The 26,215-nt window shown below is 39.9% G+C and overlaps 2 protein-coding genes across 5 annotated transcripts; both read right to left on the bottom strand.

Annotated features, from left to right (window-relative positions):
- Nucleotides 1-226: 226 nt before the first annotated feature.
- Nucleotides 227-12,457, bottom strand: LOC120818472 (NXPE family member 3). 3 transcript variants are annotated; one of them, XM_078102367.1, is made up of 7 exons: nucleotides 12,298-12,457; nucleotides 7,142-7,275; nucleotides 5,865-6,302; nucleotides 4,296-4,591; nucleotides 3,624-3,694; nucleotides 2,438-2,641; nucleotides 227-2,354 (listed from the first exon to the last, which is right to left on the bottom strand). In XM_078102367.1, the coding sequence occupies exons 2-7, from the start codon at nucleotides 7,238-7,240 to the stop codon at nucleotides 1,801-1,803; spliced, it is 1,662 nt and encodes a 553-aa protein (XP_077958493.1). In that variant the 5' UTR covers nucleotides 7,241-7,275; nucleotides 12,298-12,457; the 3' UTR covers nucleotides 227-1,800. The 3 variants fall into 3 exon arrangements, with proteins under 3 accessions (XP_077958493.1, XP_040031528.2, XP_040031529.2); XM_040175594.2 differs by having other exon boundaries at nucleotides 11,988-12,434; XM_040175595.2 differs by lacking the exon at nucleotides 12,298-12,457 and having other exon boundaries at nucleotides 7,142-7,919.
- A 3,482-nt stretch (nucleotides 12,458-15,939) lies between these two features.
- On the bottom strand, nucleotides 15,940-26,215 carry LOC144406338 (NXPE family member 3-like). Of its 2 annotated transcripts, none has more exons than XM_078102366.1 (5): nucleotides 26,061-26,215; nucleotides 20,905-21,038; nucleotides 19,628-20,065; nucleotides 18,059-18,354; nucleotides 15,940-17,457 (listed from the first exon to the last, which is right to left on the bottom strand). In XM_078102366.1, the coding sequence occupies exons 2-5, from the start codon at nucleotides 21,001-21,003 to the stop codon at nucleotides 17,376-17,378; spliced, it is 915 nt and encodes a 304-aa protein (XP_077958492.1). In that variant the 5' UTR covers nucleotides 21,004-21,038; nucleotides 26,061-26,215; the 3' UTR covers nucleotides 15,940-17,375. The 2 variants fall into 2 exon arrangements, with proteins under 2 accessions (XP_077958492.1, XP_077958491.1); XM_078102365.1 differs by lacking the exon at nucleotides 26,061-26,215 and adding an exon at nucleotides 25,751-25,875.

Raw genomic sequence — 26,215 nt, 5'->3', positions numbered from 1 at the left:
GAATTGAATGGTGGGGGAAACACCGTACGCTTTGATATTCTCATTGTTTAAATACTACATTTTCTCACTTTTTCATGTATACACTGAGATTTCACACTCATATCTATTAATTATTCTGTTAGTATGATCACAAACATACATGCACAAAGGTGCAGAAAGACAGATGAGTGTTTGTTGCACTTCTTCCCAATGTACAGAGAATTGAAATACACAAACGAGGACACAATTCAAACCTGAAAAACAACAGTTTTATTCATATAGGAATCCATGTATTTATTAGATGATTTATTGGTTCAACTTTTCATAATCAGATTGGGCAAAAATATACTGGTTGGCTATTCGAAACATTTGCACTACAAGTTTTTAACAGCAGAGGTCATCATAGAGTTTGCGATGCATTGAATGAATGAACCTTTTTCTGATACAATTGGCTGGAAAGCTTCACTGGTTCAGAAAGCTTCACTTTGCCATCACTACCGCACAGCCTGTCCAGTCTTCCTGACTGAATTTCCGCCTAAGCTTCATTTAAAAAGGACACCACATTGGGCCAGCACGGACAACGCTCACGTGGGTAATTACGCTACGAGGACAATTTGCTCACCAGTGTCTTCAAAGCCAAATGGCGTACAGATTTCTAAAAGCTCTTTAAAAACCACTAGTCACAATTCTTTCTGTCAAGGTCCTCTTGTGCATCTCTAGTCCATGCTGCTCCAACTGCCGACTTCCACAGTATCACACCAGGCTCTTTAAAGGGGCAGAGTGGCACACTTGTGTCAATTCTGGAACGCACCTGTTGTCCCTAATAAGATGCCCCGTTAGACACTCGATGAAACAAAGTAGATAAAACCGCATTTGCAATAATATATTAACCACTACGCACAGAAAATCAAAACATGCAAACAATAAAAATGGAAGTCAAAGCATGCAGAAATAAATGACTGTATAATTAAAACAAAGTGGTGTCTAGCGGTTACACTTCCATCATTACAGAATTTGTAAAATAATTTGCCGCATTGATACGATGAATGATGTACTTGGAACGATGAACTACGCTTCTGCCCAGACTCCTCTACTTATTCCAGATGCTACCTATAGAAATTCCAGTTTTTGATAATCTGGATAGAATCATTTTCCATTTCCTAGAATTAGACTTAAAACCTTAAAGATATCTAAGCTAAATGGAGGTCTTAAACTTCCAAACTTTAAATATTACTTCTGAGCTGCTCAAATTAAACCTTAGTTTGGATTAAGAATGACACGTACAATGGCTCAATATTGAGAAAAAGTCATGCACAGAACCCTTACAAATTTTGCCTTTTTTTAGAAGCGCCCTTAACGATTGGACAATCCTCTTTCTATTAACTCCTTTTTGGAATTAAAATTTGGAGTTTGGAGAAGTTCCTTGAATCTTTGATATCGGTCATTTTGACTTTGCAGCTGGTAGAGACATGCTGCGCAAATATCCAGGAATATTTCGATTTTCCAACAGAGTTGTGCTTTTTGCCATACATGTTGAAGAATGGCGTTTTACATTTTTAGGGGTTAGGTGTCTTGCTCATGAGACATGGAGCAGCCTGGGTTCAAACCGCCAACCATGTTATTTAAGAGCTGGAGAATATTTCTACACCAAGAGAAAAACCAAATAAATTGATGAAAAATATGTTTTTGCTTTTCTTCCAATTAACTTGTTAGTCTGCTCAGAGTATGAAGTTATGAAGGAAAAATAAAGCATTTGGTGGAAACTAAGAACATATGTAAAATGAACATGTGCTTTACTGCACATTCCTCCCCCCGAAAACACTAACCACCCTTTTGAGGACATATATACGATAATAGATTGTTTATCATATTCTTAATAATGGGAGGTGGTGGGTGGAGATTATGCGGCAGGTGGTGGGCCAAGGTCATTTCCCAGGCATCGATCAGATGAACTTTCAGTCCTTTGAACATTGCTCTGAGCACATTGTTGCACTGCAGCGAGTGCCAGTCACTGTTGGTTAGGGACACAAAAAGGTTTAAAAATTTAGGGTTCCCTGTACGGATGGCGACCAGCGTGCCTGGAGCCCTGTCCAGCAGCCGCACCACTGCCCTACGGATGCTCTGTAGCCTCCTGATGTAGATCTCCATGGGGAAAGTGCCAAAGTGTGCCCAGATGCCAAAGACTACCACAGTGTTGGGGCCTCCGATCAAGCCATCTAGCTCATTGGCAATGTAACGAAGGTCGCTGGTCGAGACAGTTACAATTCGAATTGGGGGGCCGTGGAAGCGGGACGTCACCAAGATGTTGTTTGCAAAGTCCAAGGAGATGTAAGGTCCTGCTTGCTTCGGGCTGTGTAGATCAAACTCCTTTAGACCTGAAGGTATGACAGGGGAAACATATTAAGCTGCTGTGGGAACAAAATCCATCCATTGCCAGATATCCCTGTGGATCAGCTACCTGGTAGAACTACGTTGAGGAACTCAAACCACTGCCTGACGGTGGAATCTCCATACATGTGCACTGCCTTGCCTTTAAGACACTGCGTGATGGCAGACGTGTTGAATTGGTGAATTGTGAGGCCACCTACTGCTCGCCACACGCCCTGGTAGTAATAACCAGAGGGTCCAGATGTCACAGTGGCGCTTTTCACCTTCAGCTGACCTGAGGGGAGGTTTAAGAATAAGCATAAAACAACAAAACCAAGGTAGGAAGTTATTGTACTACCCTTTCTTGATATACTGCTAACAGATGAAGCCAGATTTAAACACGTTAGCTTTGTGCTCTATGCTGCCATCAATCTTTTAAAAGTGGGCTGAATATCGTGAAAACAATAAAAATAAGAAACAGCAATGATCCCACTACTTCTCGCATGTTTCATTCATTACTTGTAACGTAACAGGATACTATACAGCGAGAGAAGTCTTATCGGGTTCAACCAGTGCAGGTCCAGATCAGTCTGTTCGAGACATGGTCATAAAACAATTGGCTTCCCATCCACACACACCCGTGATCCATCACTAAGCCCTTCCCAAAATGCACTCTCTCATAATTTCTCCCTGTGTGTAGAAAAACTACCTCTCTAAACTACGTTGTTCATTCTGTACACATAACATCCATTGCAGTCTCTCCATTCAGGGAAAGGATCCTTCTCTGCCGTTCACCCAAAGGCTTCTTCCCTTTTTTCTCCCCATCAAGAGGTTTAGGGGAGTTTCTTCTGTGCCGATGGAAGGGTTTTGGAAGCGGGGATGTTGAATGTGACTATAAAGCTCTCTGAGGCAAATTTTGAATTAGCAATTTTGGTTTATACAAAAGTAAAATAAATTCAGTGTTTCCATCAAAGAGGGAATCAAACAGAGAAACTGCATTATCGCTCCAACAAAGATGGAATATTGCTGTGTCGCAAATGAAACATGCAGCAAGGAGGAGTTGAATAAGTTGTTAAACAGTATGAGATGGTCATAAGGACGAACAACTACAATAAAATAATAAGGATATAGTTATGCTGTAAGAAATACAAATTTTTTAAAAAAAGAGAGCACTCCTAAATAACCAAAACAAGCTCCTTAAGAGCAATTACGTTTTGTAAAAGGGGTATTAAAGTTATTAAGGTAGTGGTGGCATTAATGCAAATATCAATATTTACCTATTTTTTCTGGCAACAAAGTCACACTTGCAGGTCCTGAAGCCCGAATGTTGACTTTCAGGTTAACACCACTGAAGGAAAGCACACAAAATGTACATCTCAAATATGCTCAAACATTGAGGGCATAGATGGAAAAATGACAAACATTCAAGCACAACTATGGGAAACCGCAAGTAAGATAACGGAAACCTCAACCACAAAACCACTTTGTAATTTCAATGGAAGTTCATATTTCACAGAATCCATGGATCCAATGACTAAGTAATGTGAAATGTGCCACTCACAAGGAGGGAGCCAGAGATGATGATCACTATCTATAGAACATATGTCAGTAACTAGTTGAATTAATGAGAATGCTGCCTCTCTTATCAACATATTATAACAACTCTCAATAATGAAAGCTTAACGTTAACTTCAAGTTTATTAGCGTATTGAAAACAGGCTCCTGCAGGCTGTAGCCCAAAACAACAGTAAACATTGCTAAACGCGATAAAGAAAAATATCAGAGCAAAAATAATATTATGTTCCAAAGAAATGTCAACCGGTATGACTGACTCTTTGGCCTTACATTTAAATACATTTTACCTTTTGAAACATTCCACAAAGGAGATACATAGGAAACCCAGGATGTGTATATTTAGAAGCCGCACAAAAGTGTGTCTACTACCTCACCTGTGAAAGAGCTTCTCCTCATTGGCGCTGATGTTTTGTATCGCTCCTCCCATGAAGTGGTTGATCCTCGTATCACAGCCCAGGTTCTTTGGCTTGTAGCAGAACCAAGGCTCGCCTGTACGCAGGTCAGTAAAGTTACACAGCGGCTGATTTGTTGGCCGAAGGCAGACATCGCAAATGGTGGTTTCAGAGAGAGAGCCTGAGCGGAAGACGCTCTTGAAGTAAATCCTGTCGGGCTGTTCTTTGTTCAGCCTGTCCAGCACTGAGAAGGCCTCACCAGGGTGAACCAGAGTCACCTGATTGGAAAGAGAACCACAATCACTTTCACGAAGTTAAATCGCATTGAAGCTCCTCAAATAAAATTGATAAAGATTTATGTCTTCAAGATCGCCACCTGATTGCAGTCCAATTATTCCCCTAAACACTTCCCTGATTGTCAAATCAAAGCTCAACAACAGTATTTAGAAAGGTCTGTCAAGCTATAAATTTTGACCGTAGGATGGAGGCTGTGCATTCTCATATGAAAACATTTTTTTGAGAGTTGGTTGACCTTATTTGAACTTGTTAAAAAAAAAAAATCAAGAGTGTGTGTCTGTGATGTCATTGTCCGTTTCTCCGAGGTGATTCCATCAACCTGATTGAGAGCAGCTGGGGGTTCCGGCGGTATAAAAGCGCATGGTTGCTGCCTGCCAGCGTCGCTGGTTTCCCTGGCCAGCATCTGCATCTTTGTTTGGGTCTCTTGGCGTTTCATTTATGTTCACAACACTCTACCTTGCATGATCAAGCACCCACACTGATATGACTGAAACTACTGACGCACACACACCTCATATTTGCTTTACTTTTGGTTTTGCTACTTTACTTAAATAAATATACTTTTATATCGGCTTTGTAGTCGGCAGTAGTCTAGCAGCTACCAACATGTTCCAGTGCACTTTCAGTCCTAAAGTGGTCAGTTTGCCACTCGGCTTTGCACTGTGTCTCTCCCGAATTTGTAATCTCCTTTGAGCCTTTGTCTCATGACAAGAGCAAAGTCCTAAAAATTGAGTAAATGTTTTGTTTTGGTATGAACTTACCATGTTGCTTTCTATGTCACCTAACTACTTACATGAGATAATAACATTACCTTACTTCCAAGACTAAGGTGTATGCAAATGTGAAGTTACTTTTATATGCCAAGCTGCTTCTCGAGATTTAACGTTGGCAGCACCGTCTTGTTTCATCATATTTAAAACCCCGGGCAAAGTTAAGATGAGAAATATGATAAGCACCATCCACATCAGCCAAACAGCATTTTGTTGGCAGTATCTTACAGGCTTTCTAATCATGCTATTAACACTAAGACCAACTAACTAGCAGTTAAATAAATCTTCTACTGACAGTACTATACACATGAAAACCTGCTGTACGAAAAGTCTCAGGTTAATAAATCATTACCTGTTACCTTAAACTCCATAGGGACTCTGTAATAATAGAAAATTAGAAGAGGCAAAACTTTGTGAACAATGTATTATGATAGTAAAAACACTTTATGTACCGATTCATTGAATATCATGGTTTTAGCATCACCTCAACCAGTGCGTCTCCTTCCCAGAGTAAAGAGAACACAGCAGAGTAGCTCCCATTCAGATGATCCACAACTTGCCCGACCACACCTGCTTCAAGCTTCCGGTTATGCAGACGGGCGGTTATGAAGTCCCCCCCAGACTTCTTGGGACGACCCTGGAAGTCAAAGGTTTGTATCATAACCTCCAGCTGGTCCCCGACATGCCACTGCCCCCCTTTCCTTCCTGGGAGAATGGTGAAGGTGCTGTGGGCTGGATCAGTGGTCTGCTCCAAGGAAATAGGAGATGGTAAAAGTGGAGTTTCAGGCCAAGCAATGGAGTCTAGTATGAGACGTTCCTCCAAAGCGTCCTGGGGGGACAGCGGCTGGAAGGTGCAGAAGCTGCGATTAACAATATGATGAGGGGAGACGCTCGGCTTGATGATGGTGGACTTGACTTTCGGCTGAAAGGGGGTCGAAAGAGAGAAGATGTCAAAATACATCAAACATTGCATGGCCTTTTGAGTTGCAAGGGTTGGGTTGTTGGATAGTGCTCTATTAGTATGGTCTGCTTCTCCATACTGCAGGTGTTTGGGACAGTTGGGCCAAGATTTATACTTCAGTAAGAACAAATGAAAACCAGTAGGTTGGGCAACGTTTTTGTCTGTAGATATCTAGGCAATTATATACTTTTATAATCCACTATTATCACATTTTTTACAATGATCCCAGTTTAACTTTCACACTGACCATGTCTCTCTCTTGACTACCCCGCCCTTATATCTTCCCAGATGATTGCAGATTGTGTCCATCTGTGTCTGGTTGAAGCGCCCTCCCGTTGTGTACATAAAGGAAGTACTCTGTTGTTCGTTGCAAGTTTGTCTCATACCGACTGTACAGGTTCTCAGGACGTCAATATCCCAATGCCTAGTAAGTGATTTACTAATAGTTTGAAGTTTACGACATTGTCCGGATTCCGGCTCTGTCTGAGCCTTTTAAACTTCTGCATTAAACTATTTTTGTGTACCGGACCTTGCCTGTCATTGAATTTATGAATAGAACCTTCTGTGACTTCTACATCCTGTGGCTATGCTTGTCAGTTGGAGTAGTGCTAGTTTCATCCTTTGACTAGTTTCATCCTTTGACTAGAGCTGCTGCTGTCAGCAAGTCAAGGTGCAGGATTGAGGGAAAATACAATTTTAATAAAAATCCAAATATTTGCAATGAAGGACATTGAAACACATTTTAAAACTGCCACAAAACCTGAATAATAAATAATTACAAAATATAAACAAGTTCTTACTTGCAGAATGTCCATGTGACGAAGCACAAAGATCAAGGTAAATGCCATCAGAAAGAGGACGATGGCGCCAAAAGCTTTTCTTGTACAAAATGTCTTCATGGTGAGAAGTCTTCACCTTCAGTGTAGCACTTACTCTGGAACAGAGTATAAAGAAAGATCTATAAAAGAACAGGGCTCTCAATAGATATAATCTAACATTTTTAAATCATTGGTTTTCTTCTGATGACTAAATATTATAAATGAATGGGTAATCACTTTTTTGGGAAAGCCTTTATTTTTTTGTATTTTTAAACTCAAAACTACACATCTGATCATCGCCAAGGCAGAATTCCACCTGGTGCAACATCTTGACCAGCGACTCTTCTTGCTGTCGTCCTTGTACACTTTGCTGTGTTCTCAACTTTCTGTCATTTGACTGCTGTGTTTTGAAGTGCCAACAATATCACATTTAGCCAGGATGTTTTTCAAACCATTGTCTTTTAGGGACACTGTGGTGATCCTCTGCAGACTGTGCCACGCAGGATTAATGTTGAGCTGGAAGTAGTCTAGCAGCTACCAACATGTTCTGGGGCACTATCAGTCCTAAAGTGGTCCGTTTGCCACTCACCTCCCCTTCTGTTTGATACGTCGTGGAATTCCTCAGCAGTTTGTCGCACCTGTTTTTACTTCTAATGTAAAAAGCTCTCTACATCTTGAACTATCTGAATGAATCACCTGGTGGTTTCAGGGGTCAGATCAACTTACACCGGAAGTAATCAAATTTGCAATAACTGCGTTAAAATATTTTATCACATGTTTACCATTTACAAAGTTCCAGCTGAACTCTAATATCTGCTATCTAGACTTCTGTTTGACAAAGGTCACGCTGGCCCACGGACCAATCTCAGCGCATGTTAATGGCAAACCATATCATCCCGATATACTTTAAATTGAAAAGTTGTGACTGTTGCGCATGGAGAAGACTGTGCAGGGTTAGCGATTCCATATCCAGCTGCTCCATGTCCTGTGTCGAAGTGTCCTTGAGCAATACCCCTAACTGCTCCCCGGTGGCACCTTTATAGCAGGACACTACTCCCTCTGTGTGGCATGAGTTACATGCAGACAATACTTTCCCTTTCGAGGAATAAAAAAAGGATACTTTCTTCTTATTTTCATACTTCGAGAACCTTGAGTCTCATACATGTTTATAGTCATAACAAAAAGGGTAACCATGGATTAAATCTGATCTAATAGACTAACTCCCAAATCTTATGAACATACTGTTGTCAATGTTTAAATGTTAATATCTTACTACAAATACTGTTATAAGATCAAATGTAGTTGATGACCCTTTACCAAAAAAAACCAACTCATTTCTGCTTACTTTGTTCACCATACTGAAATAAACCATTTTTACTGACGTACGTATGTTGAATAACCTTGAGATGATACTTGATGGCTAGACCTTCAAGTCCTTGCTACCGCGCACATTGGGGCACCGGTCAAGCGGCTACAAACGCGGCAGAGAATGCCTGAGGCCGTCGGACAAAGCGTCCGCAAGTCAGTTGTCATTAACCGCGTGGAGAGACGCCGAGCATGAAACTTTGCAAACTTTATCGTTAATATTATCATGGTCTTAAGTCTTTTCTGTCAACATTTGGGAGGGATCTGAATAATTTGCGAGGAACACGCTAAGGATGTCATGTCACATGAGAAATGTGGAGCAGATTCCGGTGACATAGTTTCATATTTCTTAGTTTTATGCAATCTTTAGAAGGCAAAGTTCAAGATCACACTGCTCAAATTAGAAAAGAATCAGGTGGGAGGAGTTCGGTCTTTTAAAACTCTAAAAAACAATGGAAATGGTTTTAACTAAAAACGATTAACTACAGTGTCCCCTGGTCTTTAAATATCATAGGTTTAGGGGTGCACTATGTTTTGACATATTAAGCCACTCCCCATAGAAGATCATTGTTCCATACGTCTGAAAACAATGAGATATCAACAAGCTTTATATGATTTCTGATGACATAGAACCAATATTTATCCACAGAAAATCCTGCGAGTATTTGAATCAGCGTTTAGGAGACCTGGGAGCCAAGTTTGTTTTTACTAAATTGAAAATGGTAAAAAAGCTAAGTAGGCGAATTTAAATACCATGATTTACTTTTTTTGTAGCACATGTCTGGCAAATTTAATGTCAATTGGGCATCAGAGGTTAACGTAGTTATTTTCAAATTTCTACGCTATAGACATTTTGAAATGTAAAACTCGTTGTTGGAAAAACTGCAAATAATGTGTGTCATATCAATAGGGCTAGACTACACAAGGTTTTTGCTACTCTCAGCTGGCAGACATATTGTCTGCCGAGATTAGGGGCGCTGGCCTCGGGACGGACGTTCTGTCCCGTGAGGGTAAACAATAAGTCCTCTGTACGTGCGTAACCATCCCTATGTTTTGATGACATACCTGCAGTATATATTCCTGCTCCAAAGATGAAAACCTTTGAGCAGGCTTGGCGCATGACTTGTATGTGTGTCAACTCGGTCTCCTGTTTGCGAACATTAAATAACCTGTTTTGATGATTTTACGGCGGTGTCGAGTGAATTTTTCTGACACTCGTGCAAGTTTTTTATAACATTACATGGCAATAGTGATTTACCGCTAAGCTGGGGTAAAGTGAGACACAAGACCACTTGTTAAAAAACAATAATTTTCACTGCCCTCTGTCCTGAAGACATTCTGCAATTTCCTTTGCTTGGAAACATCCTGAATTAATGGGAAATGTGTCAATTTTACTGATATACCATTGTAGCTCGCCTAGAGAAGAGCAAATGGAAAAAGTGTCTTCCATTACCCCGCTCTCCCCTAATAATAATAATAATAATAATAATTCTTTGAAACACGTTAGGGCCTCGCCCGACTTTCAGTCAGCTCAGGCCTTAAGAACAAGAGTGACCGATCCCACATGTTGCTGTCATCTGCTGCAGTAGGGCAGCAATAAGTTGGTTCACATTGACGTGTTTGACGTAAGCAAGCATCTGTTGAAACCACCCGTAACTGATCTGATGAAAGAACTGGTCCGGCCTGTTTGTAAAATGAAAGCGGTTCCATATATTGAGTACGTAGCTGTTAAGAGGAAATGAACAGAGAAAGACATATTTGGTTTGAGAGACGTCATTCCTCTTCTCCCATTGTCTGTCCAAATATTCCACATAAAACAAAATGCCTTCAAGGAAAAAAAAAAAAAAGAATTTGACAACAAATGAGGATATTTACCCCCTCACACATCTGCATCATAGAAGGGTTCTACTTATATCTACTATTGCAAAAAAAAAAAAGTCTCAACGTAACAATTTGCGGAACTTTCCCTTGTAGCATCATTACTATTTGTCGAAGGTATTTGACCTTTCTTGAAGCTGTGCATTGTATGTAATATGCTTGGTCGAACCGGATAATTTGAGTCTTTTATCTCCAATTGAACCGTTTCCTATTAAAGTTGTTTATTTTGTCATGCAGTCCAGTTGACTTGTGTCGGGGGAGAATTTGTTGAGGTGCATATTGTGAGAGTCTCAAGAACTCATATGTGACCTTTCTTGGGAAACTCGTGACCTGACCTAGTCTACGATGAAAGCCATATGTGGCTTGGACAGACCATATCATGTTCTTCTATTTACCTTTCTCCTGTGTTTTCCTGTCTGTCAAAATGATTGACTTGGTCCCACTAAGAGGGTCGTGGAGGTTCCCAAAACAACATCTGGTTAGCATTCCTCGAACCTTCAGGAGATGTATAAAAGCTCCTTGTCCCCCATAGAAACTTTGTCAGATCTTCCTGCTCCTTTTGGGGGAAGGAACTTTCTGCCCCTTTTCAGCTGAATTGTAGTCATTTGACTTCGGTCTGTGCTTACGGCTTGTGCTGATCTCTGTATTCTTTATCATTTTTCTATATCCTAGTTAGTAATAAATACTTAATCACAAAGCAAGTTCAAGATACTTTTGATTTCTCACATGGGCTAAATCCACAAATTTCCACCACAACTTGCAACTGTTTGTTTACACACCATAATCCAAATATGTCTTTAAAAAAGAAAAAAGTTCCTCATTCATCTTTGGAGTGATGGAAGGCATTTTGATTTTATAAAAGGTTGAGGAAGTTCACATTTAAGATGAAGACTTGTGTATTGTGGGTAACTGAGTTGATTAATAATACAAAATAAACTGTAAAATCTATTAGATCCCCTGCCTTTAGTGCTTAAAATGGCATTTCCACTACAAACGGCACATAATTCTGGTATTGAATTGCAATTTTTTTGACTGAAATGACAAAGCTAGATCTGGCTTGACTTTCCAGTGACAAAGGGGCACTAAAAGGAAGCAGAGACACCTTTTTCAGTCGCTTTTCTTGTATTAATGTCAGGATATTGTATCATGTCAGCCTGACATGCATGCATGACTTGTATGTCTTTAAATTCTGTCTTCTGTTTGCAAACATTAGAGCCTGATTAATGATTTTACACCTGTGTCAAGTATAACTGTTCTAATAGACAGTATGTCTAATATTTTTTTTGTAAGAACACCTTTTTCTTGTAACAAAACTTTGTTCGTAGTAAATAATCAGCTTCTTGCTTCTTTTCTGGTGTATTTTAATCCTGATACTTTTACTAACATCAAGTTTGATTCTATGAACACGGCCATATTTTTAACTATGTAAATATCAAACTGAGAAAGTATCCAAATAACACAGTTAAATAACACAATTGGATAAATGTAGTAGAAGTCAAATGCAATGTCAAACGAACACATAAGTTACAATATAACTGAAAATTGGCTCCATATTTCATTTGTTTAAGCATTTCACGTGACTTACCTGAGCAAATATTCCTTTGGAGATTCTAACTGACAGGATGTGAATAGTCACTTGTTTTAACCGGTTGACCGACTCAACGTACTCTGTGCGTGACTTTCAGGCTTTGTTAGTGACTTCAAACAGATTTGCATTCTGAATCTACGTCACAGTCAATTAAAAATGCAGGAACAATGGAGGGTCATGTTTCATGTTAAAGAAACCTTTTGCAATAGCAATCATGACTCCAGACAGCAATACGTCGTTATTTAAACCACAATAGTTATGTACAGTGCAAGTTTCTAAAAGCTGCGACAAAAACACGATACTCCACCTGTTGTTCTGGCGGTGAATTGCTCTGCAACACACGCAAGACTTTTAGAACCATGAATTGAAACGAGTGCGTCGATGCAACGACGCAGAAGCATGCGCCAGCCTTAACACCTCTCTGGTTCCGCTCTGGCTTCCACTGAAGCAACACCCCACTCTGGGTTGGCACATCCATTTAATCCCATGCTGATCAGCTACAGGAGTGACGTCGCCAGCACACCTGAAGAGAATCACACCCACTCGCACAGACACGCGCAAACACAAACAAGGCGCGTAACACTGCAAACACAGCAAAACACTCGACTAGGTCACGACTCTTTGCTGTCCTTGCGCCGAAATGGTGAAACGAGCTCTCTGAAGACACCAGGACCGCAGAGAGCCTTCACATCTTCCGTCCTAAACTCAAGACACACCTCTTCAGACTCTATCTCGACTAAAGACTAACAAATTGTAGCACTTAAATTGTACTTGTAACGTCACTCATCTATAGCAAATTGTAAATTGGCTTATTTGAGGAAATTGCACTTTCTTGTTTCTTGTTCTCCTGAGTTTGTACCCTATGGTTGAATGCACTTATTGTACGTCGCTTTGGATAAAAGCGTCCGCTAAATGACATGTAATGTAATGTAATGTTATCTCGTTATTCCAAGTGACTTCTGAAAGATTCCACAACGCCGAAAGTAAAGGAATGTCTGGCATCAAAAATATTAACTCAAACGGTCCAACATTTGTCTGGTGGAAACATATGTCTGTTTTCTTTAATCCATAGTTCTTTAATCTTTATTATTTGTAAACATAATAAACCTGGGATTACCGGTTACAGGGTTGACCTCAAACAGCTTGATGTCTGTCTGTTTGTCATTGTTCAGATGGGTTTGGCCGTGATTAATAAAACAAAGCACAACATTCTGCAGTCTTTCTTTCTGGGCGGGTTCGCTTTTACAATTCAAAGACAATTGGAAGGTAATTCGAGAGATTGAACAAGTCAAGGCACCTCAGATTGGCAATGACAATTGAAGACATGAGAGAGCCTTTAGCAGTGTTTTGTTTTGGGGTAGGCTACACTCTACAGTAGCCTGTTTTCAATACACTAACAACCAAGTTAACATCTCCAACAGCTCCTTTTGCTTTTTAACAGGTTCAAAAAAGGACAACCCACTATCCTAAAAGGCAGTCTCACTCCTACAGTTCCATGCATACCAAAACAACATTTACACATACTGTTGATGAGCTTTGATTTGACAATTGCTAATTAGGGAAGTGTTTAGGAGAAACATTTATAGAAAGGATCTGGTGGAGAACTTGAAGACATCTTTAATGATTTGAGGAGCTTTGATGTGATTTAACAAAAATATCTCAATCAGGTGACTCTGGTTCCCCCTGGTGAGGCCTTGTCAGTGCTGGACAGACTGAGGCTCTCTCTCTGAAACCACCATCTGTAACGTCTGCCTGCGGCCAACAAAACAGCCGCTGTAAAACTACACTGACCTTCGTACAGGCAAGCCTTGGTTCCTGAGCTGTGATACAAGGATCAACCACGTCATGGGAGAAATGAAACCACATCAGAGCCAATGAGGAGAAGCTCTTTTACAGGTGTGCGGCTTCTAAATACATACATCCTGGCATGTCTATGGTCTCCTGGTGGAATGTTTCAAAAGTCAGCCCCTTTTTTATACCAATTGACACCAAGATATGTTCATTCATTTAGAGTTGTGTTTAATATTTATTTTCCTTTTTAGCTCTATTTTGTTCTTGATCAATGCCAGAGGGAATATCTTCCTTTATCTAATTTGCCGCTATATTCAACACACTAGCAGTTGACTGTTTAGGGTTTGGTAGGGTAGTGTATCATTCACTTAGCCCCATCCTCCACGGATACCCTGAAGCCCACACTCGCTGAATACGTAATATTTTTTTTTACAATATGTTATTGAAGGCTATATCAGGATGTCAAAGGGATCCAGCATTTAAAACGTGTCACAATTGGCCAAAGCTACCCTTTGACTAGACTGGACTTCACTTGATTGGAAAAGAGAAGAGGTACATTTGTTAATAAGCGCAATATATTCAAATTAAAAATAATTGAAAAAAGTATTTATGGGACAAATTCACATTTTTTCATTCTTCAGTTTTTGATATTAAGGTCTTATATTTTTCAGTTGCAATACTTTCGGTTGAGGAGGTTTTTAGCCTTCTTTGTTAAGCTGTCACTGATAATTAGACATCCATCTCAGTGAATCAAGACGGATCAAAGCCGGAAAGTCTGTATATGAAAATTTAGTAAACTTGAAAAACTAAAATCTGCAACTGGCAAATATAAGACATCAAAGATCAGAATAAAGGGTTTCTTTAATCCATTGTCCTTTAATCCTTTTTTTTTTACAAACATAAACCTGTAACCAGGGATTCGGTGGCTTGATTCAAAGAAGTTACAAACCAGTTTGACAAACCAGCCTGTTGTCAGTCTGTCATTGTTCAAGGGTGAAACCCTCAGCAATTATGCCTCATCTTGTAAATTACAGTGAGACCTACGCCTATATATCCTGTCCATGAATACCACAAACAGGATTGGTGACAAGGTGCAGCCCTGGCGAAGGCCAACCCGCACCACAAACAAGCGACTTACTGCAGAGAACCTGAAGACAGATTGGATGGCCCCAAGTAGGGAGCCCCTCACCCTGTACTCCTGCAGCATATCCCCCAGTATATTGCAGGGGGCCTGGTGGTAAGATTTCTCCAGGTCCAAAAAATACATGTAGACCAGATTAGCATACACCCCCTCCATGATCAGCTGGTCCGTTGATGAAATCTACATTGTTCCTCTTCAATCCGTGGTTTGACTATCGGCAAAAAGCTTTAGCAGGGAGGCTGAGTAGTGTGATACCTCTGTAATTGGCATACACTCTCTGGTCCCCCTTTTTGATGAGAGGTACTATGACCCAGGTCTACCACTCCTTAGGCACTGTCCCAGACTTCCATGCAATGTTGAAGAGCCGTGTCATCAAGACAGCCCTGGAAAAACTACTACCCTCAGCATCTCTGGATGGATCTCATGGGGCCTTGCCTCTGCAGATTTGTTTGACTACCTCAGTGACCTTCACCAGGCAATTTGACGATTCGTAGACGTTGAAAAGACGTCTATGTTTAGACCACATTTCAACGTGATTTTAGAATACGGTAATATTTCATCCTCTCTTGCGTGCTATATCATTATTTTAGAGGTTTAAAAAGAAACTACGTCCACATTTGTAAGTTTACCACCGATATTATAAATCACGTTGAAAACGGGTCTATACGCGAACGTCTTTTCAACGTCTACGAATAGACGTTGAAACAACTTTCACTTTTAAACCATTTTGCAACGTGTTTTCAACGTCGGGACATAGACGTCTTTTAAACGTCTTTTCAACGTTGAAATGCTTGCTGGTTGAAATGTGGTCTAAACGTAAACGTCTTTTCAACGTCTATGAATAGACGTTGAAACAACTTTCACTTTTGAACCAATTTGCAACGTCTTTTCAACGTCAAGGCCATAGACGTCTTTTAAACGTTGTTTCATCGGATAAATTGCTCGCTGGAAACTTACAAGTTACATACTTAGTCACAGTTGTCATGTTAACAGCCCTTAACAAGGACAAACACATTATTTTGTTCAATTGCATTTATTATAAATATAACACTATACATATAACACTTTTCCTAATTAAAAACAATACAAAAATAAAATATATATTTCAGGGAAATGAACTATGGATTTAAAGGTGCAGAAACAACAATTCTGTGTTTGAAGACCCTTTTTCTGAATCATTTGAACTTCATTTTTAGATTCTGTAACAAGATGTGGGTCTGAGTCACTTGAGTTGGGATAGTATACCTGAAATCAGCTGCATCTCCCTCATCCTCACCTGAGGATTCTTTGTGTAAAGGGAGTCAGAGTGCAGAGGACACCCCTCAATTGCAGATTTCTCTGGTCAACGTGTTTATTCAATTCAAACCATTTTATTTTGTTCAGCTTTGCAATCTGAAAACATGCAACATCTTGTCCCAAAACCCCCAAAATGTAAAAAACCTTCAACCGGGAGAAACCTGAGGAGAAAACAGCAAGGCAGTAGGTGTGTAGAGTATGAACAATTTAAAGATGTACAGTACATCCAATTCCTACGACAGAAATGATTCTAATATTGTGGATTACTAAGCCAGGAAGCCAGATTTAAACACGTTAGCTTTGTGCTCTATGCTGCCATCAATCTTTTAAAAGTGGGCTGAATATCGTGAAAACAATAAAAATAAGAAACAGCAATGATCCCACTACTTCTCGCATGTTTCATTCATTACTTGTAACGTAACAGGATACTATACAGCGAGAGAAGTCTTATCGGGTTCAACCAGTGCAGGTCCAGATCAGTCTGTTCGAGACATGGTCATAAAACAATTGGCTTCCCATCCACACACACCCGTGATCCATCACTAAGCCCTTCCCAAAATGCACTCTCTCATAATTTCTCCCTGTGTGTAGAAAAACTACCTCTCTAAACTACGTTGTTCATTCTGTACACATAACATCCATTGCAGTCTCTCCATTCAGGGAAAGGATCCTTCTCTGCCGTTCACCCAAAGGCTTCTTCCCTTTTTTCTCCCCATCAAGAGGTTTAGGGGAGTTTCTTCTGTGCCGATGGAAGGGTTTTGGAAGCGGGGATGTTGAATGTGACTATAAAGCTCTCTGAGGCAAATTTTGAATTAGCAATTTTGGTTTATACAAAAGTAAAATAAATTCAGTGTTTCCATCAAAGAGGGAATCAAACAGAGAAACTGCATTATCGCTCCAACAAAGATGGAATATTGCTGTGTCGCAAATGAAACATGCAGCAAGGAGGAGTTGAATAAGTTGTTAAACAGTATGAGATGGTCATAAGGACGAACAACTACAATAAAATAATAAGGATATAGTTATGCTGTAAGAAATACAAATTTTTTAAAAAAAGAGAGCACTCCTAAATAACCAAAACAAGCTCCTTAAGAGCAATTACGTTTTGTAAAAGGGGTATTAAAGTTATTAAGGTAGTGGTGGCATTAATGCAAATATCAATATTTACCTATTTTTTCTGGCAACAAAGTCACACTTGCAGGTCCTGAAGCCCGAATGTTGACTTTCAGGTTAACACCACTGAAGGAAAGCACACAAAATGTACATCTCAAATATGCTCAAACATTGAGGGCATAGATGGAAAAATGACAAACATTCAAGCACAACTATGGGAAACCGCAAGTAAGATAACGGAAACCTCAACCACAAAACCACTTTGTAATTTCAATGGAAGTTCATATTTCACAGAATCCATGGATCCAATGACTAAGTAATGTGAAATGTGCCACTCACAAGGAGGGAGCCAGAGATGATGATCACTATCTATAGAACATATGTCAGTAACTAGTTGAATTAATGAGAATGCTGCCTCTCTTATCAACATATTATAACAACTCTCAATAATGAAAGCTTAACGTTAACTTCAAGTTTATTAGCGTATTGAAAACAGGCTCCTGCAGGCTGTAGCCCAAAACAACAGTAAACATTGCTAAACGCGATAAAGAAAAATATCAGAGCAAAAATAATATTATGTTCCAAAGAAATGTCAACCGGTATGACTGACTCTTTGGCCTTACATTTAAATACATTTTACCTTTTGAAACATTCCACAAAGGAGATACATAGGAAACCCAGGATGTGTATATTTAGAAGCCGCACAAAAGTGTGTCTACTACCTCACCTGTGAAAGAGCTTCTCCTCATTGGCGCTGATGTTTTGTATCGCTCCTCCCATGAAGTGGTTGATCCTCGTATCACAGCCCAGGTTCTTTGGCTTGTAGCAGAACCAAGGCTCGCCTGTACGCAGGTCAGTAAAGTTACACAGCGGCTGATTTGTTGGCCGAAGGCAGACATCGCAAATGGTGGTTTCAGAGAGAGAGCCTGAGCGGAAGACGCTCTTGAAGTAAATCCTGTCGGGCTGTTCTTTGTTCAGCCTGTCCAGCACTGAGAAGGCCTCACCAGGGTGAACCAGAGTCACCTGATTGGAAAGAGAACCACAATCACTTTCACGAAGTTAAATCGCATTGAAGCTCCTCAAATAAAATTGATAAAGATTTATGTCTTCAAGATCGCCACCTGATTGCAGTCCAATTATTCCCCTAAACACTTCCCTGATTGTCAAATCAAAGCTCAACAACAGTATTTAGAAAGGTCTGTCAAGCTATAAATTTTGACCGTAGGATGGAGGCTGTGCATTCTCATATGAAAACATTTTTTTGAGAGTTGGTTGACCTTATTTGAACTTGTTAAAAAAAAAAAATCAAGAGTGTGTGTCTGTGATGTCATTGTCCGTTTCTCCGAGGTGATTCCATCAACCTGATTGAGAGCAGCTGGGGGTTCCGGCGGTATAAAAGCGCATGGTTGCTGCCTGCCAGCGTCGCTGGTTTCCCTGGCCAGCATCTGCATCTTTGTTTGGGTCTCTTGGCGTTTCATTTATGTTCACAACACTCTACCTTGCATGATCAAGCACCCACACTGATATGACTGAAACTACTGACGCACACACACCTCATATTTGCTTTACTTTTGGTTTTGCTACTTTACTTAAATAAATATACTTTTATATCGGCTTTGTAGTCGGCAGTAGTCTAGCAGCTACCAACATGTTCCAGTGCACTTTCAGTCCTAAAGTGGTCAGTTTGCCACTCGGCTTTGCACTGTGTCTCTCCCGAATTTGTAATCTCCTTTGAGCCTTTGTCTCATGACAAGAGCAAAGTCCTAAAAATTGAGTAAATGTTTTGTTTTGGTATGAACTTACCATGTTGCTTTCTATGTCACCTAACTACTTACATGAGATAATAACATTACCTTACTTCCAAGACTAAGGTGTATGCAAATGTGAAGTTACTTTTATATGCCAAGCTGCTTCTCGAGATTTAACGTTGGCAGCACCGTCTTGTTTCATCATATTTAAAACCCCGGGCAAAGTTAAGATGAGAAATATGATAAGCACCATCCACATCAGCCAAACAGCATTTTGTTGGCAGTATCTTACAGGCTTTCTAATCATGCTATTAACACTAAGACCAACTAACTAGCAGTTAAATAAATCTTCTACTGACAGTACTATACACATGAAAACCTGCTGTACGAAAAGTCTCAGGTTAATAAATCATTACCTGTTACCTTAAACTCCATAGGGACTCTGTAATAATAGAAAATTAGAAGAGGCAAAACTTTGTGAACAATGTATTATGATAGTAAAAACACTTTATGTACCGATTCATTGAATATCATGGTTTTAGCATCACCTCAACCAGTGCGTCTCCTTCCCAGAGTAAAGAGAACACAGCAGAGTAGCTCCCATTCAGATGATCCACAACTTGCCCGACCACACCTGCTTCAAGCTTCCGGTTATGCAGACGGGCGGTTATGAAGTCCCCCCCAGACTTCTTGGGACGACCCTGGAAGTCAAAGGTTTGTATCATAACCTCCAGCTGGTCCCCGACATGCCACTGCCCCCCTTTCCTTCCTGGGAGAATGGTGAAGGTGCTGTGGGCTGGATCAGTGGTCTGCTCCAAGGAAATAGGAGATGGTAAAAGTGGAGTTTCAGGCCAAGCAATGGAGTCTAGTATGAGACGTTCCTCCAAAGCGTCCTGGGGGGACAGCGGCTGGAAGGTGCAGAAGCTGCGATTAACAATATGATGAGGGGAGACGCTCGGCTTGATGATGGTGGACTTGACTTTCGGCTGAAAGGGGGTCGAAAGAGAGAAGATGTCAAAATACATCAAACATTGCATGGCCTTTTGAGTTGCAAGGGTTGGGTTGTTGGATAGTGCTCTATTAGTATGGTCTGCTTCTCCATACTGCAGGTGTTTGGGACAGTTGGGCCAAGATTTATACTTCAGTAAGAACAAATGAAAACCAGTAGGTTGGGCAACGTTTTTGTCTGTAGATATCTAGGCAATTATATACTTTTATAATCCACTATTATCACATTTTTTACAATGATCCCAGTTTAACTTTCACACTGACCATGTCTCTCTCTTGACTACCCCGCCCTTATATCTTCCCAGATGATTGCAGATTGTGTCCATCTGTGTCTGGTTGAAGCGCCCTCCCGTTGTGTACATAAAGGAAGTACTCTGTTGTTCGTTGCAAGTTTGTCTCATACCGACTGTACAGGTTCTCAGGACGTCAATATCCCAATGCCTAGTAAGTGATTTACTAATAGTTTGAAGTTTACGACATTGTCCGGATTCCGGCTCTGTCTGAGCCTTTTAAACTTCTGCATTAAACTATTTTTGTGTACCGGACCTTGCCTGTCATTGAATTTATGAATAGAACCTTCTGTGACTTCTACATCCTGTGGCTATGCTTGTCAGTTGGAGTAGTGCTAGTTTCATCCTTTGACTAGTTTCATCCTTTGACTAGAGCTGCTGCTGTCAGCAAGTCAAGGTGCAGGATTGAGGGAAAATACAATTTTAATAAAAATCCAAATATTTGCAATGAAGGACATTGAAACACATTTTAAAACTGCCACAAAACCTGAATAATAAATAATTACAAAATATAAACAAGTTCTTACTTGCAGAATGTCCATGTGACGAAGCACAAAGATCAAGGTAAATGCCATCAGAAAGAGGACGATGGCGCCAAAAGCTTTTCTTGTACAAAATGTCTTCATGGTGAGAAGTCTTCACCTTCAGTGTAGCACTTACTCTGGAACAGAGTATAAAGAAAGATCTATAAAAGAACAGGGCTCTCAATAGATATAATCTAACATTTTTAAATCATTGGTTTTCTTCTGATGACTAAATATTATAAATGAATGGGTAATCACTTTTTTGGGAAAGCCTTTATTTTTTTGTATTTTTAAACTCAAAACTACACATCTGATCATCGCCAAGGCAGAATTCCACCTGGTGCAACATCTTGACCAGCGACTCTTCTTGCTGTCGTCCTTGTACACTTTGCTGTGTTCTCAACTTTCTGTCATTTGACTGCTGTGTTTTGAAGTGCCAACAATATCACATTTAGCCAGGATGTTTTTCAAACCATTGTCTTTTAGGGACACTGTGGTGATCCTCTGCAGACTGTGCCACGCAGGATTAATGTTGAGCTGGAAGTAGTCTAGCAGCTACCAACATGTTCTGGGGCACTATCAGTCCTAAAGTGGTCCGTTTGCCACTCACCTCCCCTTCTGTTTGATACGTCGTGGAATTCCTCAGCAGTTTGTCGCACCTGTTTTTACTTCTAATGTAAAAAGCTCTCTACATCTTGAACTATCTGAATGAATCACCTGGTGGTTTCAGGGGTCAGATCAACTTACACCGGAAGTAATCAAATTTGCAATAACTGCGTTAAAATATTTTATCACATGTTTACCATTTACAAAGTTCCAGCTGAACTCTAATATCTGCTATCTAGACTTCTGTTTGACAAAGGTCACGCTGGCCCACGGACCAATCTCAGCGCATGTTAATGGCAAACCATATCATCCCGATATACTTTAAATTGAAAAGTTGTGACTGTTGCGCATGGAGAAGACTGTGCAGGGTTAGCGATTCCATATCCAGCTGCTCCATGTCCTGTGTCGAAGTGTCCTTGAGCAATACCCCTAACTGCTCCCCGGTGGCACCTTTATAGCAGGACACTACTCCCTCTGTGTGGCATGAGTTACATGCAGACAATACTTTCCCTTTCGAGGAATAAAAAAAGGATACTTTCTTCTTATTTTCATACTTCGAGAACCTTGAGTCTCATACATGTTTATAGTCATAACAAAAAGGGTAACCATGGATTAAATCTGATCTAATAGACTAACTCCCAAATCTTATGAACATACTGTTGTCAATGTTTAAATGTTAATATCTTACTACAAATACTGTTATAAGATCAAATGTAGTTGATGACCCTTTACCAAAAAAAACCAACTCATTTCTGCTTACTTTGTTCACCATACTGAAATAAACCATTTTTACTGACGTACGTATGTTGAATAACCTTGAGATGATACTTGATGGCTAGACCTTCAAGTCCTTGCTACCGCGCACATTGGGGCACCGGTCAAGCGGCTACAAACGCGGCAGAGAATGCCTGAGGCCGTCGGACAAAGCGTCCGCAAGTCAGTTGTCATTAACCGCGTGGAGAGACGCCGAGCATGAAACTTTGCAAACTTTATCGTTAATATTATCATGGTCTTAAGTCTTTTCTGTCAACATTTGGGAGGGATCTGAATAATTTGCGAGGAACACGCTAAGGATGTCATGTCACATGAGAAATGTGGAGCAGATTCCGGTGACATAGTTTCATATTTCTTAGTTTTATGCAATCTTTAGAAGGCAAAGTTCAAGATCACACTGCTCAAATTAGAAAAGAATCAGGTGGGAGGAGTTCGGTCTTTTAAAACTCTAAAAAACAATGGAAATGGTTTTAACTAAAAACGATTAACTACAGTGTCCCCTGGTCTTTAAATATCATAGGTTTAGGGGTGCACTATGTTTTGACATATTAAGCCACTCCCCATAGAAGATCATTGTTCCATACGTCTGAAAACAATGAGATATCAACAAGCTTTATATGATTTCTGATGACATAGAACCAATATTTATCCACAGAAAATCCTGCGAGTATTTGAATCAGCGTTTAGGAGACCTGGGAGCCAAGTTTGTTTTTACTAAATTGAAAATGGTAAAAAAGCTAAGTAGGCGAATTTAAATACCATGATTTACTTTTTTTGTAGCACATGTCTGGCAAATTTAATGTCAATTGGGCATCAGAGGTTAACGTAGTTATTTTCAAATTTCTACGCTATAGACATTTTGAAATGTAAAACTCGTTGTTGGAAAAACTGCAAATAATGTGTGTCATATCAATAGGGCTAGACTACACAAGGTTTTTGCTACTCTCAGCTGGCAGACATATTGTCTGCCGAGATTAGGGGCGCTGGCCTCGGGACGGACGTTCTGTCCCGTGAGGGTAAACAATAAGTCCTCTGTACGTGCGTAACCATCCCTATGTTTTGATGACATACCTGCAGTATATATTCCTGCTCCAAAGATGAAAACCTTTGAGCAGGCTTGGCGCATGACTTGTATGTGTGTCAACTCGGTCTCCTGTTTGCGAACATTAAATAACCTGTTTTGATGATTTTACGGCGGTGTCGAGTGAATTTTTCTGACACTCGTGCAAGTTTTTTATAACATTACATGGCAATAGTGATTTACCGCTAAGCTGGGGTAAAGTGAGACACAAGACCACTTGTTAAAAAACAATAATTTTCACTGCCCTCTGTCCTGAAGACATTCTGCAATTTCCTTTGCTTGGAAACATCCTGAATTAATGGGAAATGTGTCAATTTTACTGATATACCATTGTAGCTCGCCTAGAGAAGAGCAAATGGAAAAAGTGTCTTCCATTACCCCGCTCTCCCCTAATAATAATAATAATAATAATAATTCTTTGAAACACGTTAGGGCCTCGCCCGACTTTCAGTCAGCTCAGGCCTTAAGAACAAGAGTGACCGATCCCACATGTTGCTGTCATCTGCTGCAGTAGGGCAGCAATAAGTTGGTTCACATTGACGTGTTTGACGTAAGCAAGCATCTGTTGAAACCACCCGTAACTGATCTGATGAAAGAACTGGTCCGGCCTGTTTGTAAAATGAAAGCGGTTCCATATATTGAGTACGTAGCTGTTAAGAGGAAATGAACAGAGAAAGACATATTTGGTTTGAGAGACGTCATTCCTCTTCTCCCATTGTCTGTCCAAATATTCCACATAAAACAAAATGCCTTCAAGGAAAAAAAAAAAAAAGAATTTGACAACAAATGAGGATATTTACCCCCTCACACATCTGCATCATAGAAGGGTTCTACTTATATCTACTATTGCAAAAAAAAAAAAGTCTCAACGTAACAATTTGCGGAACTTTCCCTTGTAGCATCATTACTATTTGTCGAAGGTATTTGACCTTTCTTGAAGCTGTGCATTGTATGTAATATGCTTGGTCGAACCGGATAATTTGAGTCTTTTATCTCCAATTGAACCGTTTCCTATTAAAGTTGTTTATTTTGTCATGCAGTCCAGTTGACTTGTGTCGGGGGAGAATTTGTTGAGGTGCATATTGTGAGAGTCTCAAGAACTCATATGTGACCTTTCTTGGGAAACTCGTGACCTGACCTAGTCTACGATGAAAGCCATATGTGGCTTGGACAGACCATATCATGTTCTTCTATTTACCTTTCTCCTGTGTTTTCCTGTCTGTCAAAATGATTGACTTGGTCCCACTAAGAGGGTCGTGGAGGTTCCCAAAACAACATCTGGTTAGCATTCCTCGAACCTTCAGGAGATGTATAAAAGCTCCTTGTCCCCCATAGAAACTTTGTCAGATCTTCCTGCTCCTTTTGGGGGAAGGAACTTTCTGCCCCTTTTCAGCTGAATTGTAGTCATTTGACTTCGGTCTGTGCTTACGGCTTGTGCTGATCTCTGTATTCTTTATCATTTTTCTATATCCTAGTTAGTAATAAATACTTAATCACAAAGCAAGTTCAAGATACTTTTGATTTCTCACATGGGCTAAATCCACAAATTTCCACCACAACTTGCAACTGTTTGTTTACACACCATAATCCAAATATGTCTTTAAAAAAGAAAAAAGTTCCTCATTCATCTTTGGAGTGATGGAAGGCATTTTGATTTTATAAAAGGTTGAGGAAGTTCACATTTAAGATGAAGACTTGTGTATTGTGGGTAACTGAGTTGATTAATAATACAAAATAAACTGTAAAATCTATTAGATCCCCTGCCTTTAGTGCTTAAAATGGCATTTCCACTACAAACGGCACATAATTCTGGTATTGAATTGCAATTTTTTTGACTGAAATGACAAAGCTAGATCTGGCTTGACTTTCCAGTGACAAAGGGGCACTAAAAGGAAGCAGAGACACCTTTTTCAGTCGCTTTTCTTGTATTAATGTCAGGATATTGTATCATGTCAGCCTGACATGCATGCATGACTTGTATGTCTTTAAATTCTGTCTTCTGTTTGCAAACATTAGAGCCTGATTAATGATTTTACACCTGTGTCAAGTATAACTGTTCTAATAGACAGTATGTCTAATATTTTTTTTGTAAGAACACCTTTTTCTTGTAACAAAACTTTGTTCGTAGTAAATAATCAGCTTCTTGCTTCTTTTCTGGTGTATTTTAATCCTGATACTTTTACTAACATCAAGTTTGATTCTATGAACACGGCCATATTTTTAACTATGTAAATATCAAACTGAGAAAGTATCCAAATAACACAGTTAAATAACACAATTGGATAAATGTAGTAGAAGTCAAATGCAATGTCAAACGAACACATAAGTTACAATATAACTGAAAATTGGCTCCATATTTCATTTGTTTAAGCATTTCACGTGACTTACCTGAGCAAATATTCCTTTGGAGATTCTAACTGACAGGATGTGAATAGTCACTTGTTTTAACCGGTTGACCGACTCAACGTACTCTGTGCGTGACTTTCAGGCTTTGTTAGTGACTTCAAACAGATTTGCATTCTGAATCTACGTCACAGTCAATTAAAAATGCAGGAACAATGGAGGGTCATGTTTCATGTTAAAGAAACCTTTTGCAATAGCAATCATGACTCCAGACAGCAATACGTCGTTATTTAAACCACAATAGTTATGTACAGTGCAAGTTTCTAAAAGCTGCGACAAAAACACGATACTCCACCTGTTGTTCTGGCGGTGAATTGCTCTGCAACACACGCAAGACTTTTAGAACCATGAATTGAAACGAGTGCGTCGATGCAACGACGCAGAAGCATGCGCCAGCCTTAACACCTCTCTGGTTCCGCTCTGGCTTCCACTGAAGCAACACCCCACTCT

The sequence above is a fragment of the Gasterosteus aculeatus genome, chromosome 4 (assembly GCF_964276395.1).
Source record: "Gasterosteus aculeatus chromosome 4, fGasAcu3.hap1.1, whole genome shotgun sequence".
Lineage (NCBI taxonomy): Eukaryota > Metazoa > Chordata > Actinopteri > Perciformes > Gasterosteidae > Gasterosteus > Gasterosteus aculeatus.
This window is presented reverse-complemented; position numbering and strand designations above follow the sequence as displayed.